The sequence below is a fragment of the Gadus morhua genome, chromosome 11, assembly GCF_902167405.1.
Source record: "Gadus morhua chromosome 11, gadMor3.0, whole genome shotgun sequence".
Taxonomy (NCBI): Eukaryota; Metazoa; Chordata; class Actinopteri; order Gadiformes; family Gadidae; genus Gadus; species Gadus morhua.
In genome coordinates, this window is record NC_044058.1 from 20434277 (window position 1) to 20460279 (window position 26003).

General features: G+C 45.4%; 1 protein-coding gene across 1 annotated transcript in view; it reads right to left on the reverse strand.

Annotated features, from left to right (window-relative positions):
* The window catches only part of dnah5 (dynein, axonemal, heavy chain 5), a 138397-nt gene that overhangs the window by 26659 nt on the left and 85735 nt on the right, over nt 1–26003 (reverse strand). The window contains exons 65-73 of the mRNA XM_030370379.1: nt 25393–25569; nt 20561–20764; nt 18971–19150; nt 16526–16663; nt 13759–13894; nt 12097–12278; nt 7106–7240; nt 6089–6244; nt 2813–2995 (exon numbers count right to left, since the gene is read on the reverse strand). Coding sequence (XP_030226239.1) covers nt 2813–2995; nt 6089–6244; nt 7106–7240; nt 12097–12278; nt 13759–13894; nt 16526–16663; nt 18971–19150; nt 20561–20764; nt 25393–25569 — 1491 coding nt within the window. The remainder of the gene's footprint in view (nt 1–2812; nt 2996–6088; nt 6245–7105; nt 7241–12096; nt 12279–13758; nt 13895–16525; nt 16664–18970; nt 19151–20560; nt 20765–25392; nt 25570–26003) is intronic.

Here is a 26003-nt window from a genome sequence, read left to right on the forward strand (position 1 = left end):
GAGCGAGCGTTTTTACATCAAATACGAGAATTGTTTATTGAAGTAGAAAAAAAGGTGCTGCAAAAAAAACAAATAGTGACTCATGGCGGATTCGCTGCAGAAAGCGAAAACCAGGTGATTAATCAATTCATGCTCACACACACACACGCACACATGCACCACACACATTGTGAGCACACACCGTACAAACACACACCAAAATCGCTGCGGTAGATATCGCCACATACACACACACACGCACACACACAAATGCACATGTACACACAATCGCTGTGGTCGAAAGCAACACATACACACACCGTACACACACTGCACACACATAAAAATGCACATGTACACACAATCGCTGCGGTAGATATCAACACATATACACACACACACACACACACACACACACACACACACACACACACACACACACACACACACGCCTGGGATTTGTGTTCATCAACGGGGTGATGGAGAGTGACAAAGGGTGACACACGGCGGTGATTGACGCGGTTCCGCTGTCCCTCCCGGGACACGGCGGTGGTTCAAGGATCAGTGCACCTGAACACCCCCACGCACACCGACGGTTAATAGAACCCGGCCTGGTTTTGTTCTAACTCCAATCTGCTGTTATTATTATTATCATTATATATGTGTTTTCCTCGCTCCCATTCACTCTCTGAAAACCTTAATCTAAAGTGGCTCTGCGCAACAATGGCTGACTCACTGCCTGATACAGAAAGCAGCGGTGGACATGGCTGCCACAGCCGCTGGCCGCTGCCTCGGCCACGGCCCCTCCGTTTGGCCGTTGCCTTGAAAGATAAACAAAGCTCTGGGTTAACCCTCCTAACATGGACTTCCTGTTGACAGAGGCCAACGCAGTCTAAAGACCAAAGCCGCTCACTGAGCGAAGATAGAGCAGAAGAAGAGCCTGGGGTGCTAATCTCTCCACGTACAGCAGAGAAACGCAACGGGGGTGCCCACTGCGGCTGATGCCTGCGTTTCTTCTGTGATTCAAATAGTTTATTGCGCTTGGATTTTGAAATAACAATTAAAGTATTAACATTTACGTGATTAAACATTCCAACAAGGACAACAAAGGAGAGGTAAGGGTGTGCGATAAACGCTGACACAAATCTGTATTATTCCCCCTAGGAATTACTTTATAGTTAATTAACAATCACAAATAATACAGAGTGCCACATAAATGAGTCACTGCGTATGTGTGAACCTTGGCATGCCCTGGACACACACGCACCAATTCATTTATTTTTTAATAATATAGTAGTTTGACCATAGTTTGACTCTCGATTCGCCGTCTTGCCTTGGTTAACTATTCAATGTTTAATTTAACCCGCTAACAGCACATCATGGCTGGCTGTCAGCCGCTTAAACACATATCTGAGGCCTGCCAACACACAGTGTTCATCTCTGAGACAACCCTCAGCCCTATATATCACAGCTTATCTCCAAATGCACCCTTATAGGTTCAAGCCGTCGCAAATGATGCCCCTATCTTGAGTAATCGCCCTCGACACGTCTCTCAATCGACAGAAATGTCCATTTGTTAGATGAAAAGCCCTTGGCTGGGGAGGTACTAATCAGTGGATCACTCAGTTTGCTGCAAGCCGTTTTCGTTTATGTGTCATGTACTGTCTCGTGCAATCTTCCACCAAACCATCTCCAGCCGATTCATAACGATAACCCTTTCGGACGTAATATGCAATCGTAGCCGTTGCGGAAAAAAAAACAATCCTTCATTAAACCGATTCAATTATAATGCCTATTCATAAGAGCCCGTCATGCTTTAATAAATGGCTGTGACCTCTGTTATCATCCCCATCTATACATGGAGACGGTGTCTCTCTTGGTAGCGCACAGAATTCGTAATAATAATAACGAGCAATGTCGAGTCAACAGGAGCTTAGAGACTAGGATAATGAGACTGTATACGTTTTTAACTTTTTTTTTATCAAACACTGCCTGTTACTCTTTGCTCTTTCTTGCCGTTTTCATTTTCTATTTTTTAGGGAAAGGTTTGTGTTTATCCTCGCTTCTTTCCGAGGTCTCTATTTTCCTAAGCTTTGGTGCTGATATGAATTCGAGGTAACTGCTACTATGATGTGGAGGGTCAGAGTCACGGGCAGTTGGTTGCCTTTCTCTTTGTAAACCACAGAGAATCAACAAACAGAGCCATCGTTTATCTTGGTCTTTCTCCCCCTCATTCTACTCCATTTGCTGCAGGGAGTACATTCTGTTGTGCAGGCGTTTTCCTCCGACACTACCCATTTCTCAGGAGACGTTTATTCACACAAGACATCCATTGAAACGGTCAACTCGCCGTTATCAATGCTTCACAGCCCAGACCATGTCCGTGGACCATTTAACACAAAAAAAACAGTTCTACCAATTTAGAAAAATAAAGAAAACGATCCGTTCCAGACTGACATGATTTTAGTAAGTATAGGCCGAGCCATCGCCATCGTCATTGCACCGCCTTTCAATGCTCATTACTGCAGCGTTTCCCTGTCTAAAGCCCCAGCGTCTTATCACGCCATTTGGCTCAGGAGGTAGAGCGGGTTGACTTGCAACCGGAAGGTTGCTAGTTCGATCCCCGGCTCCTCCGAGCTAGAGTGTCGAGGTGTCCCCTGAGCAAGACACATCACCCTGACTGCTCCTGACGAGCTGACTGTCGCCTTGCATGGCTGACTCCGCCGTCGGTGTACAAATGTGTGCATGAATGGTTGAACGTTAGGCAATACTGTAAAGCGCTTTAAGTGGCCACTGGCTTGAAAATGCAGTCCATGTATCCCTCTGACGCTACCTGCTTCTCGGTGAGGATGACCCGACCCAGCAGCTGCTCCTCCAGGCCCCGCATGGTGACGGTGAAGTCGATGATGGTGGTGCGCGCGCTGATCTCCGGCGTGTAGGCGGGGTTGGGCAGCTTGGTGGTCATGTAGAGCCGGAAGCCCCGCATCACGTCCACCTCCTTGTCCCCCACCTTCACCTGTGAGGGGGGGGCGGAGGAGAGGCAGGAGGAGTTAGGAGGAGGAATTAGGAGGTGGAGGAGTTTGGAGGTGGAGGAGGAGACTTATGTGTTGTTACGTCAGCTGCGGCATAATACGTTTTGAAGTCATATCTTTAAGGAGTAATATCTTTCATATACTGTGCAATATATTGTACAATGTCGCCCTGACAAGGACATGGCTCATTGTTGCACGTCTGTTAGCAATGTGCGGCTGCAAGACCTAGATTTGAGAATACATGTTGAACTACAATGTGATTTCGAGCAGACAAAGAGCATTGCAACATGAAAAGGCTAATTGTGTGTGAGTTTGTGTGTGTGTGTGTGTGTGTGTGTGTGTGTGTGTGTGTGTGTGTGTGTCTGTGTATGTGTGTGTGTGTGTGTGTGTGTGTGTACACGTGTTAGACAGTATGTGTGTGTGTGTGTGTGTGTATGTTTTGTGTGTGAGCACATGCGTGTGTTTCACGTGTCTGTTTTGGCTCTAGGCGATGCTCTATCACCGGTAATGGTATATAATTATCTTTCATGTTCCCTGTCCCCAGAGCTCTCCACAGAGACTCTCATTTACTCCTCAACACGACAGGGATATTTAAAGAATAAGGACCTCATCTTGGTGAGGGAGACTGACGCAGAGAGGGAGAGAGAGAGAGAGAGAGAGAGAGAGAGAGAATGCTGGAGGCTCTCCAATGAATAGTGTTGGTGTTTGTGTCTGGACAGAACACATGCTAACTAGTGCTCGCCACAGAATGCGAAAGACCCCATTCTGCTGTGTATGTGTGTATGCGCATGTGTGTGCGCATGCGCGTGCGTGCGTGCGTGCGTGCGTGTGTGTCTGTATATATACAAGGGAGTGAGCTGCTGCAGCTGAAGAAGTGGCATCAGCATGGGCTCAAAGTGGAGAGGCGATAATGAGAGACAAACAAATGCCTCTGGACACGAGCAACCGCTCCTTCTCCCATCTCCCTCACTTTCAAATGTCTCTCTCTTCGCCCTGCGTGCCAGGGCTTTGTGATGTTAATAGTGCTGCTATTTGTGTGCGTCAGTGTGGCAGTCTGTATGTGCGTAAATCTCATTCATTCACAGAAATATGTTCATCAACTTAATAAATATAAGTATCATTTTGATGTGGTTCAAAGTTTGATTAAACTAAAGTTAAAGTCAATGTTCGAAAAATGAAATGAAATCTAAGGCCGTTGTGATGCCAGTGTCAGTAAATGTACTGACTAAAGTCAAATAGAGTGCATTTATGAGGAGTCCAATTCATCTAACAGCGCGTACACGATGCATTCAGGCCAGCCCAGGCTCCTCTTGTTGGGGAGAGAAGAGAGAAGAGTCCATATTTGTGACAATGGAACAGTTTAAATTGGGGGGAAAACGCCTGCCTGGAAAGAGGCTGATTCCCAGTGCCAATCCACCTCAGAAGATTTCATAGCAGCAGTGATGGTTTCTGGGCTGACTCAAGCTGACACATAGACAGTGTGATGCGAGCAAAGTAAAGCCTCCTCATTTAAAACCTAAAGTTCAGTCGCTGTCAGGCCGAGAGTGGTGATGATAGAGATTTCTGGTTTATTGATGCACTTTCTGAAGCTATTCAAGTAGTAGCTTGATTAATTATACTGTCAGCCCATTTCCCCAATGAGCCAAACAAAACCGTAGGATTTAGCTTTCGGTACTTCTGCTCACTAACTAGAATACACTCATTTTAAATGGAGATTGTATCTCTTGTGTACAGCCATACAGAACAATTGAGACCCTGGGACTAACTGACCTTGGTTAGCACAATCATGTCCATTAGTCAGCTACAACACAAAGCCCAGAGCTCCCGGAAAAGAACTACCATTTGATCACGGAGAGTGATGTGAAATGCGCAGCAGTTTATAAGACGGCCTAATATATAATGTAAGGCAGTGGTGTCCAACCTTGGCCTGTATCGCCACCTGCTTGCACACATCATCAAAGTCGCTCAGCTAGCGGAAGTAGAGTGTATAAAAATATATATATATATTTTTAAATCAAAACACCTAGTAAAATACCCATATTTTTTATACAGTATATATAAATAAATAAATAAATATGAATATATACCCCCATGGGGTTGTCAGATAGAAATACTGGGTTGGTCAATATGACAGCGTGTGCGACTGTATGTGTGTGTAAATACACTGAAGAGTGCAGATATTTGTTACATATATATATATATATATATATTAGGGGTGTTAACAATAATCGATTCTGCGATGCATCGCAATGCAGGGCATGCACGATTCAGCATCGATGCGGCAACGTGCCATAATCGATTATGTCGCTGTTTTTTTTCGGGCCTCGGGTGGACAATAGAGTTGTGAAGTACATGCTAAGCGGCGGCGCTAGCTAGCAACAACAACACTAACTGATCGCTGCCACTCTAATCAATGAAACCATTTCCACCGGCTCAGCAGCGTCCCAGAAGCGGTGCGCCGCGCCGCAGCGCTACCATTCCGTAGCGCTTCTATTTTTGACGCGAGCCGTTGCTGAACCGCGTCAATTTCAACAGAGGAGATCGAGCCGAGCAGGAAGTGAAAAAGTAAAAGCCATAGAGCATCCGGTCAATTTTCAAAATAAAACACAATACTCAGCTCATGTAGCCTATCACAACTTCACATCAACAATATTACTTCTCGACCGGTGGTGCCAGGTCAGCAGTCAATCAATCAAAGGGTCTCAGAGGGTCGGCAACATGGACGACGAGAGACTGATTGTCGAAGTGGAGCAACATAAAATAATTTATGAAATATATCATCCTTTTTATAAGGACAATGTCAGAAAGGAAAAAGCCTGGCATTTAATTGCAGTAGGTTTGGGAGTGGGAGGTGAAAAAAATTGCCTTATTGTGTGCCGTAGAATTTTGATGCATCATAGAATCGAATTGAATCGAATCGTTACCTGGTGAATCGTAATCGAATCGTGAGGGCAGTGCCAATGCACACCCCTAATATACTGTATATACACATACACACACATATCAACACCACCTGTATGCATATCTGGCAAGTCCCAACCCAGGGGAAAGACCACAGGGGAATAGGACCTCCTTACCTTATAGGTAGAGCCGGTCTTGATGAAGTTCTTCTCCAGGACATTGTCGAGGGCAGGGTCGAGCTCTTCTTCTACGTCCTCGATCAGAAGGGGACGTCCCAGGGACAAGCTGTCCTCCAGGTGGTTCCGGAAGTACTTGTGGTTCAAGGAGGTGATCTGGGAGACACCGGGGAAGAGAGGAAGAGGACAATGACGACTATAGGAGCCTGATTCTCTTGGTCGAATTCCTCTCTTACGCTGTTCTAACGTTGTCAGGGTCTGAAATAGCCACCCATAAAACCCTCTGTGACAAGAACACATGGTTTCATGGATGCTTGTTTAAGAGGGATTTAGAAAGTTAGATTGCAATACTTCGCTAATCCTCAGGCAAACAGGAGAAGGTGTACGTCGCAAATCAGAAAGGCGATTGCGAAATCAGTTTTTCTCAGTCAGGGAATGTCCATGATTGGTGGCTAACCATGGGGAGTTATCATCGTAGGCCTACCTGTAGGATTCCTCAAATCGGGGGAAATCCCTGAACAATAGAAGGGAATGTTGGACTGGAAGAGGCGGGAGAGAAGCATTTGCGATCGGCAGAGAGTAAATGGTTTAAAGACGTTGAAGGCGTTAAAAATGTAATCTTCGACCCTAGGTCCGACCGGTTTCAAAACTTTATGATGTCAATAAACCAGTGACAGAAAATACAGACTGAAACTATTGGCAGGATTGTTAAATGGTCAATCCCAAAGCGTTCGAGAGTTGTGGTGACTTTTTTGAAATTCGTAAAACATGAGTGTATCGAAAACTTTGACGGCTCCAGACAGATGGATCGTCTTCTTTAAACAGCAAGACAAGACTCAATAGCCAAAGATATTAGAAACTTTGAGAGGGATTAAGATATGAGCCTGGAGCGCTGCATTCACAGCCATGTTGCATTCAGTTTTGCTGCAGCAGAAGTAAAGTCAGTCATCCATACTGGGTGAACGGGGAGGGTCGGTCACTCTGACGTCTGACTGATGAGGCGGGCGGTGGACCGACCTGCAGTTCGCTCCCGGTCTCCTTGTTCTTGATCCAGATCTTGCCCTGGGTCTGGGGGTCGATGAGGAGGGGGAAGCGAGCGGCCTTGGTGACGATGATGCCGTTCTGGATGGACAGGTCGTCGTTGGGCAGGCCCTGCAGGTGGTCAGAGGAGTGCAAGGTCAACGTCCAATCATGCACAAAGAAAGGGGAATCCAGGCTAGCATATTGGGATTCAATTAAATGGATTTTTACCTGGCTGAAATATAGATAATATTATTATTATATTAATATATTCACACACACAAACACACGTCGGTGGGCTGTAAGGGCCAGCAATGCCTTCTCTAATGGCCGAGGAATTTTCAGAATCAGAGAGATGATCAGAATCTGGAGTGCCAGTTTGATTTTTCGTTTTATAACGCACAATAGCTGAATGAGGAGAATCATTTTATTTGGTGGGTGGAAATGGCAGAAAGTGAAATTGGCAAATAATTTTTTTAAAAAACAGGAAAAGATTTTAAAGAAATAGTGCGTGTCGACCAACCCCACACCTTGTAGCCGTGTCCCAGTAAGGGAAAGGACATGCGGTGCACTTTCAACTCATTGCAAATCATGTTGCCGGGAATGCCTATTATTTGCAGCTGACTGATACGGTGTCTGAGGGCCACGCTGGGTGAGCAAACCGAGTGCAAATTGCCGAACCGAGGCAGCAGCGATACACCAAAGCGCGGCAGGACCCTCGCGAGCCCAAGCACGATTGACAATGTTCAGAGATACGCGAGTGGATCAACAACTCAACAAACAAATGCCAAGGGAAGCAGGCCTCCTCGACGAAAGAGTCAATGGAAACAGAGAAAGGCTGAAAAGACAGACGATCGATGGTGTATTCTTTCTAGGCGAACAAGAGCTCTCATTAAGGGGTCGCGGTGCAAGCAAGGAGTCAACAATGAGGGGTGAGTATGTCAAGCTTGTTTCCTTTCTGTCCGAGCACAACACAGACCTGCATTACCGACTTTACACTAACAAAGTGTCTGCTGGGACTAACTGGGCACAATACAAAATAACCTGATTAGTGCTATCGCTGAGGTGATTGGGAGAGGAGATACAAAGGGAGATCTATAAAGCACCTTCTTTCACAGTTATGCTGGAGGAACCTCCAGCATAACTGTGCACATTGACTTAATATAGGACTGACCCAGGGGACACTGAAGCTGCGTTTTATTTTCCAGATTCCCTAAATTACACAAAGCTGCTCGGCGATATTTGCCAGCGGTGTCTTTGTTGTGTGACACCAACAAGGTGGTGAATAGTTCCTGATTGGTCAGCACGGTCTTTAAGAAGATAGTTTCCCTAAAGGAGTGATGCAGCACATAATAGACCCCCATGATCAGTTAGACGACGACTCTGGGCTGTTCTGATTGAGAAAATGTTTCACAAATTTAATTTTCTGCTTTCCACTAAATCTTTCGGTATTCAAATGTGCTCTCTGGAATACTGAAGAACAAATCACGCAAGGTACAATTCCCTCTCAAAGGAATGGATGAGTTTTGTGACACCACTGAGAGAGAGGCGATGTGGGGAGGTGTATGATGTATATGCCTAGTGCAGAGGGACAGGGGGGCACTAGGAACCAGAATCTCCAAAGCGACATTTTGGAGATATTGAGACATTGAAAACCATTGAAAACCACAAGAAAGTCTGAAGTGTTAAACATATCCAAATTAATTATTGGATGCAGCCTTGTCCAGCTCAACATCGCCAGAGGAGGAAAGGAGCGAGGAGACAGAGAGCAGAGGAACGTTCTTCGACTTGCCCTGGCTCAAAACAGACCTGTGATGTGCACCAAGACCGATAAACAAGGGCTATGCCGACCTCCTCGCTTGCCTTCAGCAGGAAGTTTATGTGGGAGCATCTGTCAACTTTATGCATTGTTAGTTTGGCGGTGAGCATCCCAGTATCTACTGCCTCGGCAGAGCGAACATTTTCAAACCTAAAACGCATTGAAACGTATCGAGGAATAAGACTGTGCTGGCCCGACTGTCACCATCTTCCTCCATGGCAGTGGAGAAGGAAGGAAAGCACAGGGACTTTCTATCTGAACTTTATTGGACCGTGTCATTGAACTATTTATAAAGAGAGAAAGGATGGACTTTGTTTTCAAAAGATGAGCAGCTTCGGTAAGTTTGATGGATTTGTATTTATCTATACTCGACGGGCCTGGCGTCTTAAGGGGGCTTCGGATTTCTTTACTTGGTTTTATGTTTTTGCCCTCTCCTTTTCAACTTTTTGAATCTATGGAAAAATAGCACAAAACTGAATTATTGAGAGATACAGGTGCACTTAGCTCTTGTTTCAGAAACATAAACAGCACCGTTTGTCGTGAGCAGGTGCCATAGCTGTTAATAGCTATGAATTAATATTATTAATATCATTATTATATGTATTATTATTGCTTGCTTTAGATCTTTGCTGCTTGTGTGAATGATTGTTCAGATTGTGTGGCCCCTATGTGCGTTTAGGCCCAACCGCTTGGCTGCAGTCTGTTTGGAAGCCTCTTGAATCCTGATTGTGTTATTTGTGTACTGCATCTTTTTGCTTGCCTGGTGGTGTGTGAGTTAATGTGACAGGTTGTTGGCTCTTGTTCGGTTGGTCATGACATTGATTTTTGATATGAGGTGTCTATTTGTGATGATCCTGTCACACTGCGCATTAGCGGTAGATCCTTGATGGTTTCTGTCACCATGTATTCATGCCCCTCTAATTAGTGGGTTATAAGTCTCGTAGATGTTGAGCCTTGTGTTAAATCATTTTATCCCACTCGATAAAGGTTACCGTCACATGGGTAATAGGCTGGTTACATCGACTCAATAGGCCTATAGTCATAGTGTCACTCTGAGTTTATTTGAAGGTGCAAATAACAGCATGATTGCTATGAAAATTGAGGTGTGAAAAACATGGCCCATCACTGTTAATATATATTTATATATATATATATATATATATATATATATATATAGAGAGAGAGAGAGAGAGAGAGATAGATCTAGATCTATGTATCTAGATCTCTAGATCTCTATGTATCTAGATATAGATATTTGATATACAGAAGGACCTTGATGTTTTCATGGTATTATGGTCCTGGGCAACAATGTTAACTTTTGTTATTCTACTCACAGGTCTTTGAAGGCACTTGCACACTGTCCCAAAGAAAACCATCACCCAGCTATAGGATGTTGGCTGTTGATTCCGACACGTTCGCCAACAGAATACAGAATCTTACAAGACCCCCCGACCCCCATCGGGCATGGAACACACCGCGGCCTCAGTGAGGCTGTTTGTGGTGACAGTGTGCTAGAGCCTTTAGTGTGACCGATTGGTTTTTCTCAGGAGACTCCTGAAGGAGTGGAGGACGGTAAATTAATTAACTTTTCATTGGCTCATCGAAAGACTCATAAACACACACACACACGCACACACACACACACACACACACACACACACACACACCCACACACACACACCCACACCCACACCCACACACCCACACCCACACCCACACCCACACCCACACACACACACACACACACTAGGGCTGTAACGATACGCGTATCAAACCGAAAATCGCGATATTCAAAGCCACGAACCTGTCTCGCGGTGTGAGAAGGCAGAAGCGCGATACGCCCTTTCTAACTCTTCGGTCAAATTGTCCGATTGAAATTTGCTAATAATTTGTCTAAATAATAGTCTGCTGACAGCGCCCCCTCCTATCGATGCCCTAAATATGTGACGATATGTGACGATCACAGCTCTCCGTGGCTACGGAGGATTGCATTACTCCACAGCCGTCGAAGTCCTCATATGCGATATGAACGACATTTATCCAGAGTGGGCCAAGCGCGAAAGAAATTGCCTCTGTGATCCTGTCTCTATTGTTTTGTGTGATTTGACTGGCAGTTTGTCTGCTTATAGGTCGGAATGAAGCGGCCACCGATTATTGACAGGATGGGTACTTTATTCTACCGGACTCGTTCGCTTCTTCACTAGACACACGCGCTACCGCTCGCTCTCCTCGCTCGTCCACTCACTCGCTGACGTCACTCACACACGCATACGCACACTGCCATTCTCGCGCACACACATATGCTACTCGTAACACTATGCCTCGTTATTGCGACGTTCATGTTTTCCTCATCTATTGAAAGTTAGGCTATTAAACATGTTGAAGCGCTAATAAGGATATTTGATTAAACCAACCAAACAGTTAAAGGGGCCCTATTATGCCTGCCAGCAAAAAGCATCCTCCAACTGCAATCTTTGGTTATTTCTTTATTAATTTAGCTATACTTTAATAGTATTCTTTCGGTTCAAATCTGTTCAGTGTTCCAAATTATTTGTTTTTAAATGTTACATTAAGATAATTGGTATTTAAGTGTTGTTTAAATAAAATGCTTTTTAAATTTAAAAGAATCGTGGGATGTATCGAACCGTGGGTCAACAATCGTGATACAAACCGAATCGTGAATTTGTGTATCGTTACAGCCCTAACACACACACACACACACACACACATTCACAAAAATACTGCGATTGTTTTAAGAGGTGGCCATGATTGGAAATCAATTGATACCCAGCAAATGCCCGAGCTATTGCGAAACTAAAACGCTGATATCTAAAACTGTCTGGGGGGGCAGCGTGGGGCGGGATGGGCGGGGCTCTGATCTTATTATTATACTAATATTATGAGTATTATTATACTATTATTATTAGTGTTACTATGATATTCGTGATCGATGAGTGTTAAACGAGTCATAAGAAAAGAACCTTCCTGGTAAAATAAAGGATAATACTGTAAATAAAAAAAAATAATAATAATAATTGCACCCCTGACTCAATCAAAGTGATAACTCAAAAATCCCAAACGCCCGACCTACATTCATTACGAAACTAAAACGCTGATATGTGGATGGTCTGGGGGGGGCTGTGTGGGACGCGGTGGGCGGGGCTCTGACCTGCAGGTTCCACTCGCCCACGGTGGGCGCGTCGATGAGCAGCTCGGTGAGGTTGAGGTTGTTGGCGAACGGGATCCGCCGCTGCTTCAGCTCCTGCTGCCAGTCGGCCAGCAGCAGATTCCGGAACTCCTGGTTGAAGGGGCCAGAGTAGGACAGGAACGCCGTGGCCAGCAGCACGTCGCCTGGAAAACGGGGACAGGGAGAATGTTTACTATATTCAGTGTTGGAAATGATAATTTAAAAATGTATCCATTGACAGATTCCCAAATACGTGCCCAAAAATGTAATATGGAACGTATTCCGTTTCATCACTGCATACTTCGATTACTTCCGCATTGAATTGCATTTTATAAGTGTAAGAATGCGGCATGAAATCCTGCTTACTAAACAGGCCTATTCTGGTGTGTTCTTCTGTTCAAACTGGCTGAATGTGTTCGGCCCAAGTCTCCCTGAAAGTGCACTATTTTATATAATTTGCTGTAGTGGAACAAAGACTATATGGGTATGTTCATGCAAAAGATATTTGCTATTACATCTAACATTTTTTTCACTGAGCTAAGTGCATAGGTGTTCAATCATTCGACAAAAAGGTCTGGGGCGGGGTAAAGATAAAAAAGTTGGGGAAAGCGTCTGTAAAAGTAGGCTAAATAATCACGGATATCCAGCGGGCTGCACTCGTTGTGATATTGATTTGTTTCATACAGTAGTGGACCGGTCGAACTCCTTCTCCCTCATCCTGGTGCTGAATGTGTTAAATGCATCGGCATTTTTATGTGTGCTTTCCAGCATACGTTTTATGTTGGTGTCTGTCAAAATTCTCTTACGGTCCGACAATTTGCTGCAAGTCTTGGAGTTACCGCTAATCAAACAATAATTCCCATAATGTGCGCGGCTGAGCGCGTGCCTGTTACGTCCAAAGAGGCATATGCTTTGTAGAACTGGATCAGACCGAGGTGCGTTCGCTTTCATATCTCAAGCGAACCGTACCAGGGTTAGTTTGGAAGCGAACCGAGACCAGCTGTTCAGGGAGGTCTCGGTCGAAGTGAGGTGGTTGCATTCACACCAACGCAAACGTACCAAACCAAGGGACCAAACACGTTTAGTGCGCACTAAATGCTGTTGGTGTGTAAGCACGAATAAACTGCTGAAAAATAAGTATCGTCATGTAATCCATTGATTTCAACATTGCAACTGTATTCTAAATACCAACTATTTAATTTGTAACTGTAACGGAATACAGTTAGCTATAATTTTTATTCTGAATACGTAACATGATTTTATTTGTGATTTCTTAATAAATTGCAGAGTTAGATTGTTATATTTTGAGTATTATTAAAGTATTATTATTAGAGTAATTATGATATGTGTGATCGATGAGTTTTAAAAAAGTCATAATTGCAGCCCTGACTCCATCAATGTGATAACTAAAAAATCTGTATTCATTCTAAATAAATACATAACATAACATGATGAAAGGCATCATACGTGGGGCATAAGATATCCTTTGAGCAGTGCAGTACAGTACTGGGTACCACAACAAAAGATTAAAATCACAGAACACCACGCCCCAATAAAAGCCTCACAACTACACAAAGAAACGCACACGGTCGAACAAGGGCCGAAACCGACGTGAGTCGAGGTCGAACCGCGACGCTAACCCACCCACGAGGCGCTTGCTCTGGACCGCAAACTCCTTGCTCTGCTCTGTCCAGCGCAGCTTCTCCCCGGCCAGGCCGCTGATCAGGCTGGAGGCCGTCTGCATCTTCCGCCGGCACCGGTCTGCGTCCTCCAACAGCGTCTGAGGAGAGACATCACCAACCATCACAGGTCACTCTGCGTGGAGGGAATACCATCCAGGACACAGGCCAGGGAGCTGTGTCTGCCCTTGGTTCCCCATCCAAGTGGAGCAGGTTACTTTTGTCTTTTCTACATCTCCACACACACACACACACACGCACACGCACACGCACACACACACAAAGAATATTGACCCAAAATTACAAGTCAAAGGTGACCTGGACAGGAGTTTCAAGATCTCTTACAAACAGCTGCACTATATAACTGCTATATAACTGACACCCTCCCAATAACTAACGATGCTACCTACAACATCGTAAGTATGTAGGTCATGTATGCAGACTGGACAATAGCGAACTACAGAAACAGGTCATGTTTGACCTGGGGACGCGAAGAACGATTTGGACTAGGATTGAGAGGCTGCTGGACACGGATGTTCAGCAGGCTAGGAGGATGAGGATATAGAGAACAGAGCTCCTGTGACTGCTGGACCAAAGGCTCAAGCAGGAACGCCCCAAGGCCACTAATGCGTCTAGCGGGAAAATATGAGGATGACACGTCTGCTTTTGTTTGATCACTCCGTCGCCTTGATCTTTTCACAGCCTTCTCCAATTGCGTCCAATCTCAGGCCTATCTTTTCCTAAGTTAATTAAACTTGTTTTCTTTTCTTTAAGGGACGATCAGATTGCTTTAAAGCTAATCAGGCTCACGACGGGGTTCCGGAGGCCTGTACACTTTTTGGGGGCGGTGGAGCTGAATTGCAGAATGTAGCCCGCGAAAAACCACTGATCGCTCTTATTGGTTTTGGCGGCTTTGGGAAGACGATAATAAGGCGATATTGAGCGTTTAGCCACGGAGAGGAAAGCCTAAGTCATTCTGATGGTTGTGCTCGGCAAGGAACATCTACAGGCCATTTAACTTGCTGTCTCGTTAGCCGAGCAGAAAACGTACAAAGTGATGCATGGCGGCAGGCAGATTCCCTCCTCGATGGAGACTGAAGTCAAACAGGTTCTTTAGTTAAGGGAAGAACCTAAAGCCATTGTGAACCATAACGGGGATTGCATACTGGTTTAATGACACAGAATGGTTGAGAAGATGTGTATAATTGTAATGCTTAATTTACAATAAGGGTACTATAATTCACCATTAATTACCATTAGTTAATGCAGTAATAAGCATTGACTTAGAGTTAATTTGGAGTTAACTAATGGTATAGTAATTATTTAATGGTCCTCATGTAAACTAAGGTATACATGTATCTAACCCTAACCCCCCAACCTCTTACTACCCCAATCTGAACCTGAATCACTGAGACCATGCTATAAAATAATGCTTATTAATGTTTTATCTCAGGTTTATTACTGGTTAATGAACGTACCTGTATTGTCAAGCGTTAATCATTCCAGACAACCCTTCCTACACAGTATCTATCCACAGTCAGAAAACATCAACATTATGTACTCGCAAACTGAAGGTCTTCTTCTATCTAGTTATCAATGCCAAAATAGAGAATTAAGTGGAAAATCTTCATCAATAATCGATAGATGTAAGTGTCTGACCCCCTTATGTTCACATTAAAAATAACTTTACTAATAAAGGGCCTGGAAATTGAAAGAAAAACCTGGAAATCATTACATGATAATGAAAAATGATAGTCGAATGCACGGTCCAAATCTTGATTAAAGCAGAATCTTCTTTTACCTCCTGGTAAGTTTCCACTTATTTACACATAATGTCAGCTTCAATTTGTATCTTACACAGTCCATATGCACAGTTTCACACCGTTGTTGACCTATGATATCTGTCATGGAGCTATTGTAAAACACGTTTAAACAACGTGTTTAACGTTAAATCCATACAGGTTAACTGAAACGTGACACATCGCCAAGGGCCCGGTTTGGTTTACAATTTGCTTAACTACAAAGTCGGAAAAACCTGGATTCATGGACGCTTAACAACAAGACTACAAATGTATTATTATAATTATAGATCATAAATGTATTAATGATCTGCCGATACTTAAGTTCGGCAATCAGAATCGATATCGGGGAGGAAAAAATCGCATCCGAAAATCTCTTTTAGTACACGCTCGCCCCCCGGACGGGCTTCCTGTCTCTCTCTCTCAAGCTCTCTCTTTCTCTGACTCTCTCTCTGACTCTCTCTCTCTCTCTCTCTCTCTCTCTCTCTCTCTCTCTCTCTCTGACTCTCTCTCTCTCTCTGACTCTCCCTCTCTCTCTCAAGCTCTCTCTCTCTCTCTCAAGCTCTCTCTCTCTCTCTCTCTCTCTCTCTCTCTCTCTCTCTCTCTCTCTCTCTCTCTCTCTCTCTCTCTCTCTCTGACTCTCTCTCTGACTCTCCCTCTAGCTCTCTCTCTCTCTCTCTAGCTCTCTCTCTCTGACTCTCTCTCTCTCTCTCTCTCTCTCTCTCTCTCTGACTCTCTCTCTGACTCTCCCTCTAGCTCTCTCTCTAGCTCTCTCTCTCTCCCCCTCCCTCTGTTTCTTTCTGTTTCTCTCTCTCTCTCTCCATCATGGCCTGTTTTTCAATCTCCCTGACGAGTGCTCGAGTGACAGGCTTCTCTATCTATCTCTCCCTCCCTCCCTCCCTCCCTCCCTCTCCCTCCCTCCCTCCCTCTCACCTGCTTCTCCCTCATGGCCTGCTCGTACTCCGCCTGCACCACGTCCAGCTCCGCCTGCTTGGCGTCCAGCTCCGCCTGGGCCGCCTGCAGGTCCACGTTGGCCAGCGCCAGCCGGCCCTCCTGCACCGCCAGGTTAGCCTGGAGGGGGGAGAGGTAGCGCCGCGTGAGGCCCTGGGTCCGGTCTGCTGTTACTGGGCCACTATGGGAGGACCGCCAAGGGTCTACCCGCCGACAGCACACGGTAGACCCGTGGTCTCACTCACACTCATTACGGAATGAGTGTGAATCTGATACGGGGCGACTCTGGGCGGATCTCCATGGGACTACCCGCCAAAGCACACAGTGTGAGTGGGACCCATGGTCTCATTCACACTCATTACATTCACGGGTCTCTGAGAGGCACTTGGGCTGGGGAGAGGAGGAATGGGGTCTGGAACATGGAGCGTCTCGCTGATGAGAACCCAGAGGACAATGAGAGAAGAGAGAGGGGGGGGGGGGGGGAGAGAGAGAAGAATAGTAGAATAGACGAGAGTAGGAGTCCCTCGTAAAGCCTTAATTCTCATGTAATCTTTAGTTTCCATTTAGTTAATACTACATTTAATTCCTGTATCTTAAGCCTCTGCATCATGTTGAATTCAGAAACTATAAGGCACATAGTGCATCATGATTTAGGAAACGATTGATGGGGAATGAGCGTGTTTTTTCAAAATGTATCTGATCCTACTCTGAATGTCTGCAATCAGACATGAGTCGTTTACAGTTGGCAACTTGCAGTGATAGCGCTAGCTGCCATTTTGGCGCCTTCACTATCATTGGCTTGTGCCCTGTGCTCAAGCACATCCCACTGATTGGCTGATTTCAGATACAATTCTCTAGTGTCACGTGACAATCAGTGGACAGTAAGCCCGACCCCAGATCAGCGGCAGTTAGAAATATTTGCAGGAAGAAAAGAAGAAGAAATGCTTACAACCAGAAACATATTTTTCGACGGTATTAATATGGACACTCATCATTTTATACAACCATATCAACCATGATATATCATATACCACCTTTTTATCGGGAAATCACCCATCCCTATTTGAAATTGAGAGAATGAGTGAGTGAGTGAGTGAGAAAGTGAGAAAGAGCGAGAGAGCTAGAGAGAGAGAGAGAGACAGAGAGAGAGAGGGAGAAAGAGAGAGTGAGAAAGAGAGAGAGAGAGAGAGAGAGAGAGCGTGAGATTGAGGGTAATTGGTGGTCGGATGAAGTGCTTATGACCAGGTCAGGGAGAAGGCATTTCAAAAGGCAATCGAGCAACAGAGCTTTAAAGAGGAGATCTGTGTGTCTGAGCTTGTGTGTGTGCGTGTTTGTACGTGTGTGTGTGTGTGTTCAGGATGTTTGTACTTATGTATGTGTATCTGTGTGTGTGTGTGAGAGTGTGTGTGCCTGTGCGCGTGTGTGTGTGTGTGTGTGTGTGTGTGTGTGTGTGTGTGTGTGTGTGTGTGTGTGTGTGTGTGTGTGTGTGTGTGTGTGTGTGTGTGGGCGATAACAAAGCCTGTCTGAGTCTAAGAAACGTGTCGGGCTTAAGGTGCGACCGCCAACAAGTAAACGGATTGGCCAGCTGTGCCGCATAATTGGGAAGAGAGAGGTGGAGGTCAGCGCAGAGCGAGGAGAATTCGCCAGAATCTCTTACAAAACAAGCCCTGGCCAACCGATCGGGTCAGGGGCCACATTTGAAGACACAAAAAACAAGCAAGGGTAAGGAAAGGACGAGAGAGGGAAGGGGGCATGAGGAGGATACAGTAGAGCAGGCAGAGCAGAGGGAGTATCTGCAGTAGTTCTGATGCTTTGGGAGTGGGCGTAGCTTCCCTGTGTGAATAGCAACCCAACCAATACGGACAACACATGGGGTGTTCTGAATGCAATCAACGTGAAGGGAAGCGAGGGCCTGTCAATTGAATGCAACTATGTGGATGAAACCGGTTAGATCGGTATCCCAAACTGTTTTCCCCGACACATTCTCATCCCTGCTCTGAATGGAGGATAATTGTCTTGAGGAATTGGTTTTCTTTCCCCTTATGCATTCTGGGCGTTTCATAATCTCCATTTGATTGAACATGGTGGTTCCATTCAGACGATATTGAACGCCAATTTTGTGCATCATTGTGGAGGGGAAAAAGATGATTGAATGTGTCAAGCAGGCTTTGTCATCTGGGCTTTGTACAATCTGCCTGAGTCTTCACTTGTGCAGACACACAGACACACACACACACACACACACACACACACACACACACACACACACACACACACACACACACAGAGGATGTGTGCAAATGTGAATTCTGCGCAACAGACACACACACACACTCACACACACACACACACACAATCACACATGCATATACACACACAGACACACACACACACACACACACACACACACATACACACAAGAGATACCTTCAACGGCAGGACTTCCTTGTTGATGGAGAAGAAGGAGGCCATGGCCTTGGTCCAGGAGGCCAGGCCGGCCACGTTGCCACACACCCGCTTGGCCGTTTCGATGTTGTAGTCGGCCATGTCGAAGTAGGGCTGCAGCAGCTCCACCACCTCCTCGTGGATGCTGTCCTTGGGGAATTGCTGGTTGGTGCGGGCGGGGGAGGGAGCGGGACCACAGGGAGAGATTACGGAGTGAAGGCATGACGAGGGAGGAAAAGTGTGGTGACGAGATTTTGAATACAGAGAGTTTGGCGATGCTACGTCATTATGCTAATGTCTGTCGTTGTCGGGAACGTGGTGTGCGTCCCGATTTCGTACATGTTTAAGTGTAAAACGAGATCTTGTTGGATTGTTAGAGTAAACAAACAAACAAACCAAATTGGGGAAAAGAGGGTGGAAAAGCTGGAAAGAAAAACCAACCAAAAAATGTTAGATGAATAATAAAAACGAGAACTTTTAGAATCGTATGAGTAAGCAAACATTCACCGCAACACAGAACACGAGAGGGAGGATGAAAAACAACAACAGAGTAAACAAAGAAGTGTCAGAAAGATAGAGACTGAATAATTAATAACAAAACACGGACGGACAGAAGACGTGGATGAAACAGATGAGCGTAGTAGGATTATGTATTGGTTATGATAGAGGGGAGAGAGAGAGGGTGAGAGAGAGAGCAACCTTGTTTTTGTATACCTTTTGTAGTACTTTGTAGCCATTTTAATTCATTTTATTATTAATGAATTAATTTGATTCAGATGACCTCCCTTACCATTCTTTCAGAATATACAGACAACAATAACTGCATTTTGAATACCACATTGAAGATTACATTTGAATGCACTGTTTACATAATAACACGTTAGATAAGCTTCGTCTGTGACTATGTTGCAGAGACCAAAGATACAAACAGCTGAAGTACCATGTGGCCATCGAGGAGTTACGAGGCCTAGTTTATTCTAGACTTTTTTATCTTCAAATAACTCAACGATGATTTGGCACAAAAAGCCCGGAAGCATGTTTTTAGCTCATAACACACCCAGCCAGAGGCACCCAGCGTCACAGTACCTTATTTATTATGCTTCCATGGGAGCGCACTGCAGCCCCAATTATTCATTATATATAATTCGGAAAACTATATATATATATTTTTTAACACACAGCTGGCATCTGGTGGTGATAAACAGCTCACGATGGGGTTGTCTGGGCGTATGAATTCAGGTGTGAGAGTGGACACCTGCATGTACGCCGAGGACAATTTAAAAGTGGAAAACCGTGAAAATGCAGAGAACAATAGCCGCGGGAAGGTGTTTAATCCGGGTACATGGTTAGCGCACTAGCGCGTTCAGCCTCCATCCTGGAACACCTAAATGCAACCCAAATTGCTAATTTACTCTAATTTTGTATATATATTATTTTAAGGCAAATTTCCTTTGCTTCAATACTTTTTTTCGTAGACAAAATTTCCTGTACATTAAATCCAAGGCAAAACTCCTTGAACGCAAGTTCCTCGTGTACCAAGTTGGAACACAAGTACGATTGGCTTGGGCTTACCTGCAGGCTGCCCAGGAAGTTCCCGGCAGTCATGAGCTTGAGGGACTCCTGCCAGGAGGGGATGTGGCAGTGCTTCTCTGGGTCCATCCGCACGGTGTTCACCCGGCGCTGGAATAGCAGCAGGACGCAGTCCATGATGCGCATGATGAGGTGGGGCGGCCGGCCAAGGGTGCGCACCGTGGCGATGTCCGACGGCTTGATGGTCTGCGCCAGGGGAAACAGCAGCAGAAGATACGAGATGAGGAATGGGCTTTCAAAGATTAAAACGTGGCCTGCGACGCCCTTTGGGACTGTGGCAGTGTTTAGGGGGGGGGTGTACAAATCAAGTGGACTCAAGCGCTAAAATGTTGTACCATTCATGTACAACATTGTTTGTCGTTTCCTTTTCAGTTGGGAATCGAAGACAAATACAGAATACCGAATATAGAATGCACAACAACATTGGTTGTTCATTTTCAGTTGGGAAACGAGGCAAAATACAGAAAGTATGAAGAATACAGAATGTGTCGAAACAAATGCCGATATTCTATCCCAACTCCCAAGCACGCTGTATTGTGTTGTTCAGTTGTCCTCTTGAGATGTAGTGAAGAGTATTTGAAATGACTGGAAAGGCCCATCTGGATACTATTCTAAATACATTGTAGCCTCATGCATTTCTTATGTTTTTACTGGCAGCCACACAGAAGTTTGCACACATACACAAACTAGCACACACCCACACTTATCTATGGCCTTCTGCAATGTTTCAGTACTGTGACTGTGAGAAGCACACATGAACCCCAGCAGGGTTCATGTGTGAGGGACGAGGTGTACACTTCCACAATCAATAACCATGGTGAGGAAAGAGCCCTTTGGAACATGCGTGTCGCTGTTGTGCGATACAAAACATCACAAACCGCTCATTGCCACACACACATGGCTCATAAAGGAGCTGTAGTTTAATTAGCATAGAATGCCATTGTCATCCGTCAGCTTTTAGTGAGGGAAATGCTCTATGAGGATATGTTTCGAGTTGTCTGTGCCTGCCTCTGTATTAGCCATTTTAGACAGCTCCTGGCTCATCCCTCATCTCATTCTCATCCCTGATTGGTTAGGGGAATCAATCTTGCCGGTCAATCACTGGTCTATGAATATATAAAAAACTTGTCATGGGTTGAGAAACGTAGTCAGAGAGAGAGCACCAGGTTTCTATATTTTGCGGGGGGTTTCAAGGGGGGGTTTGCTCTCTTCTTTTCTATCTTTCTCAATGTGGACCTCTTTAAAGCCATCGTTTGGTAAAAAAAAAGCCTTTTTAACATGATGGTCTGGTTTGTCAATACACCTTCGAAGCTTGGCTTTGGCTACGTCCAAAATAAGCCGTTATACTGTGTTTTTGAACTGCAGTTTTTTAAATGTGCTCGACCGTGATAGAGCTGGCACTAGTCTTGAATGCGGGGACACCCTCGTGGGTTCGGGCCCCAAAATAGTTCCTCAATGGCCACACTTAGCACGGTCCTGCTGCCAGTAACTGGCCCAAATCGTTGCAAACGGCCCCAAACTGAGGAAAGAACAGGAATACTGGAAAAACGTTTTCATGTGCCTACATTTGACTATTTTACGTTTTGACCATGTAGCTACCCTCACAATATCAAAGGATTACAATGAAACGCCATTGGCAGATGAGTTCAAGTAAGGATACAGCTTGGATTAGCTATCACTCAAAAGCAATGTCCCGTCGACACAGAATCAGGTCAGAGAGCAAGTGGATCCGTGGCATAATGTGAGGCTAAGCATTCATTCAAACCGTAGGCAGGGGGAACCGAAATGCCCACCACACACAATAAGCCCCAAACGTTACTTCACTGAGCCCACCACTTTGTATAATGCCAGCAGTGGAGTCAAGCAGCCTAGACACCCAAAGGTAAAGCCTTAGCTCTTGTCGATGCCCAGCTTTTGCGCCTGAGAGGATAGTGAACGGCTTGTCAAAGTTGGAGACATGAAGAGGAAAATACTCGATGTGGGACACACCCACACACACACATTTATAGCATAACAGGGATAAGTCAGGCCAGCGGCAGCCCTGAGGAATTATTAACACAGTGTGTGGAGGGGGCATTCCCACGGGAGAGGGAAAGGCAAGAGTGGAGGCAAATGAAGTATCAAGCCCAGAAATTGGGCAGAGAGAGGGTGATGGATAGAGCGTTGTAAGAGAGAGAGAGAGAGAGAGAGAGAGAGAGAGAGAGAGAGAGAGAGAGAGAGAGAGAGAGAGAGAGAGAGAGAGAGAGAGAGAGAGAGAGAGAGATTGTGGTTGGGGAGAGAAAGGGAGGGTGTGAGAGAGAGAGAGAGAGAGAGAGAGAGTGAGGGTAGGAGAGAGAGCGAGAGAGAGAGAGAGAGAGAGAGAGAGAGAGAGAGAGAGAGAGAGAGAGAGAGAGAGAGAGAGAGAGAGAGAGAGAGAGAGACATTGACAGTAACAGAGACAGTGACAGTGACAGAGAGACAGAAAGACAGAGAGAGATAGAGGCCTCTGAAATGACGGTGGCAGAGTATAAATTGAGGGAGAGGGAATTGGGTGATAAAGTAGAATAAATTAGTGATTCCTGGTGGGCCTCCGCTATTTACAGAAGCACATAGAGTAGCAGACGGCATGCAGTGGGGGGCTGAGATAATGGATGGAGAATAATCACACAAGTACAGAACAGAATTAGAGAAAAGGACTAACTGAGGGAGGAAGTCTGGAGAGAGAGAGAGAGAGAGAGAGAGAGAGAGAGAGAGAGAGAGAGAGAGAGAGAGAGAGAGAGAGAGAGAGAGAGAGAGAATGAAAAGCTGGAGCGAGATGAAAAGCGTAAAAAGTGTCTGGGGCAGATATTTAGAGACGGGATCAGAAAAAGAGCCAAACAGCGGAGTACAACGGAGAGATGGAGTAAAGCCATACTTTAGGAGACAGGGCATGCTCCCCAGCGAGGCAGGTATGGCTGAACAACCCCCATCCACATCCCAGAGCACCTTCATCTCATATCGCCTCCTGGCTGCAATTACCACACTGCTGCCCCCCTCCTCCTCCCACCTCCTCCTGCCTGCTCCCTGCTCTCCTTCCTTCTCCTCCCCCCACCTCCCACCTCCTCCTCCCACATCCCTCCTCCTCCTCCTCCTCCTCCTCCCACCTCCTCCTCCTCCTCCTCCTCCTCCCACCTCCTCCTCCATCTCCAATCTCCCCGCTCCGCTTCCCCTGGTCTCCAAGCACAACCCCCCCCCCCATCCATGGCTGCCCGTCATATTAGCGTGGCCCGGTGCACCTGGCTCGGGGCTTAGCCTCCCAGTCCAATAAGGACCGGGGGGCCCTCGTGGATAAAGAGCTCCGCACGTGGTGCTGCCAAGTCAGCAGGTTGAGCTCTCCGAGCCACCCGGCCACGGTCGGCCTGATATACTCAATGAGTGACTCTCGACGTCGATAAATCAGTCAAGCAAAACCAGCTCCAGTCTTTCAGTTTTAATCGGGAAGGAGGGAGGAGGGGAGGGGGGGGGGGGTTCTGTGTGGGTGACTCCGGAGATCAAATGACAATGGTATTTGATTCCAACTGTTTAATAACACGCTGCCGAAAATGTCATTAGAAGTGATGAGACACTTGCCTGGGAATTAACACACACACGCACGCAAGCACGGACGTACGCACACACAATAGCGTGCACATACGCACACCACACATACATACAAAATAACAAACACACACAAAGCTCATTATTATATTCAAAATCACACACACACAGACATGCATCAAGAAAGAGAGCGGGAGAGCGAGAGATCCGAGAGAGAGAGAGAGAGAGAGAGAGAGAGTGAGCATGAGAGCGAGAGAGATACTGAGAGAGAGAGAGAAATAGAGAGAGGGTAAAACCGTGACGGAGATGGATACTAAAATACCCTTGTCTTGTTGTTTCCGGTGGTTTGATGACTCAAGCGATACATTAATCAGTGCCGTTATTAAAGGACTCCAGCCGTTCCTTTATCTGGCAGCCGCTCTATCACGCCTGTTTTAATCTCCATCAGCCACACCACCTGTCAACGTCACTATGCGCTGAAGACATTTTGATGTGACATATTGACGACATGTTTTTTTGTTATGGCGGAAAATTGGATAGTTTTGAGTGAGACGTCTATTATTGTTTCCTTTTCGCGACATTTTCCTCTTTTTCTTTCTCCCTTCTGTTAGATTGTTTTGCTTTTGACTGCTTTACTTACGATTCATTGATGACATGTCCTTTTCATTTTTTTTTAATAAGGAATGAGTCAGGGTTGGGAATCTCACGGGCGCCTACAGGTTGACAGCGTTAGGCTATGGTTTCTCCCGCGTTGAAGAAAACTCAGTTTAGACTTCACTACGTTGACAGCGGGGGGAAACATGTCTGAACAAAGGAAGTTCGGCATAATGTGGCTTAAAAAAAAGATATGCACACTGGCTAGCTAATAGCTAACCAGTAAAATGGCTGATAAAATTTCACATATTACTGTATTCAGGGCGAGATATCAAATATCCAAACACATATTGCATAATTACACATCAAATTATGTGTAACAACGTTAACCAACGTTTTTACTATAATTTTCTTCCCATTAACGATGAAACGCTGCAATGGTTGGAAAACCGGCGCTCTGAAATTATAACAGAATTACCAACCTTGGAATAATAAATGTATAAATAAATAAATTTGGTTGAAACAACTGAACGGACAATTCCATTCAGTTAAATTTTTAACACTTTGGCGCTCGTTTTTCCAGTCATCTTGAACGCAGCATTGAAACGAGGACTTCTCAACTGGGATTGGCCCTGCCCCTAACCCTTATCCTTAGCTCCGCCCACCTGCAGCGCTGCCTCCGCCTCCTGCAGGGCGGGCCGGGCGGCCTCCAGCTTCTCCTTGGCGATGGCCTTGTCCACGGAGATGCTGTCCACGATGGCCTGGGCCTTGTCCTTCACCTTCTGCACCTCCACCTTCACGCGCTCGGCCGCCTGCGCCTTCACCGTAACCTCCTTCAGCACCTGGGGGGGGTGGAGGGGAGCAGGTTTAGTTTAGTTTATTAGGATCCCCATTGGCCATTACGCAAGGCAACAGCTACACTTCCTGTAGTCCACGTTCAACAAGACAAACATACAATAAATCAACAATAGCCTACAAAAGAAAACAGGATAAAGAAGAAAAGAGAACAGATAACCAAAAAAATACAATTCTGACATCATAGAGAGGGAACAGAAAGACATCATACATAGGAAAAATTATGAAGTAAGCAAGTGGGTGAGGAAGGGTTAGGCACGGTCGTCTGGTAAGGTTCGTTGGGAATACTTTACAATTAAGGTACATGAGCTAATCGTTCATTCAAATAGTTATTGCGGTATGAGCGTTCACTAAGTTAATTAACATTTAAGTAGTAATCATTTGCTATGCATAAGCGTTATTTATGGTGATGTTAATTAAA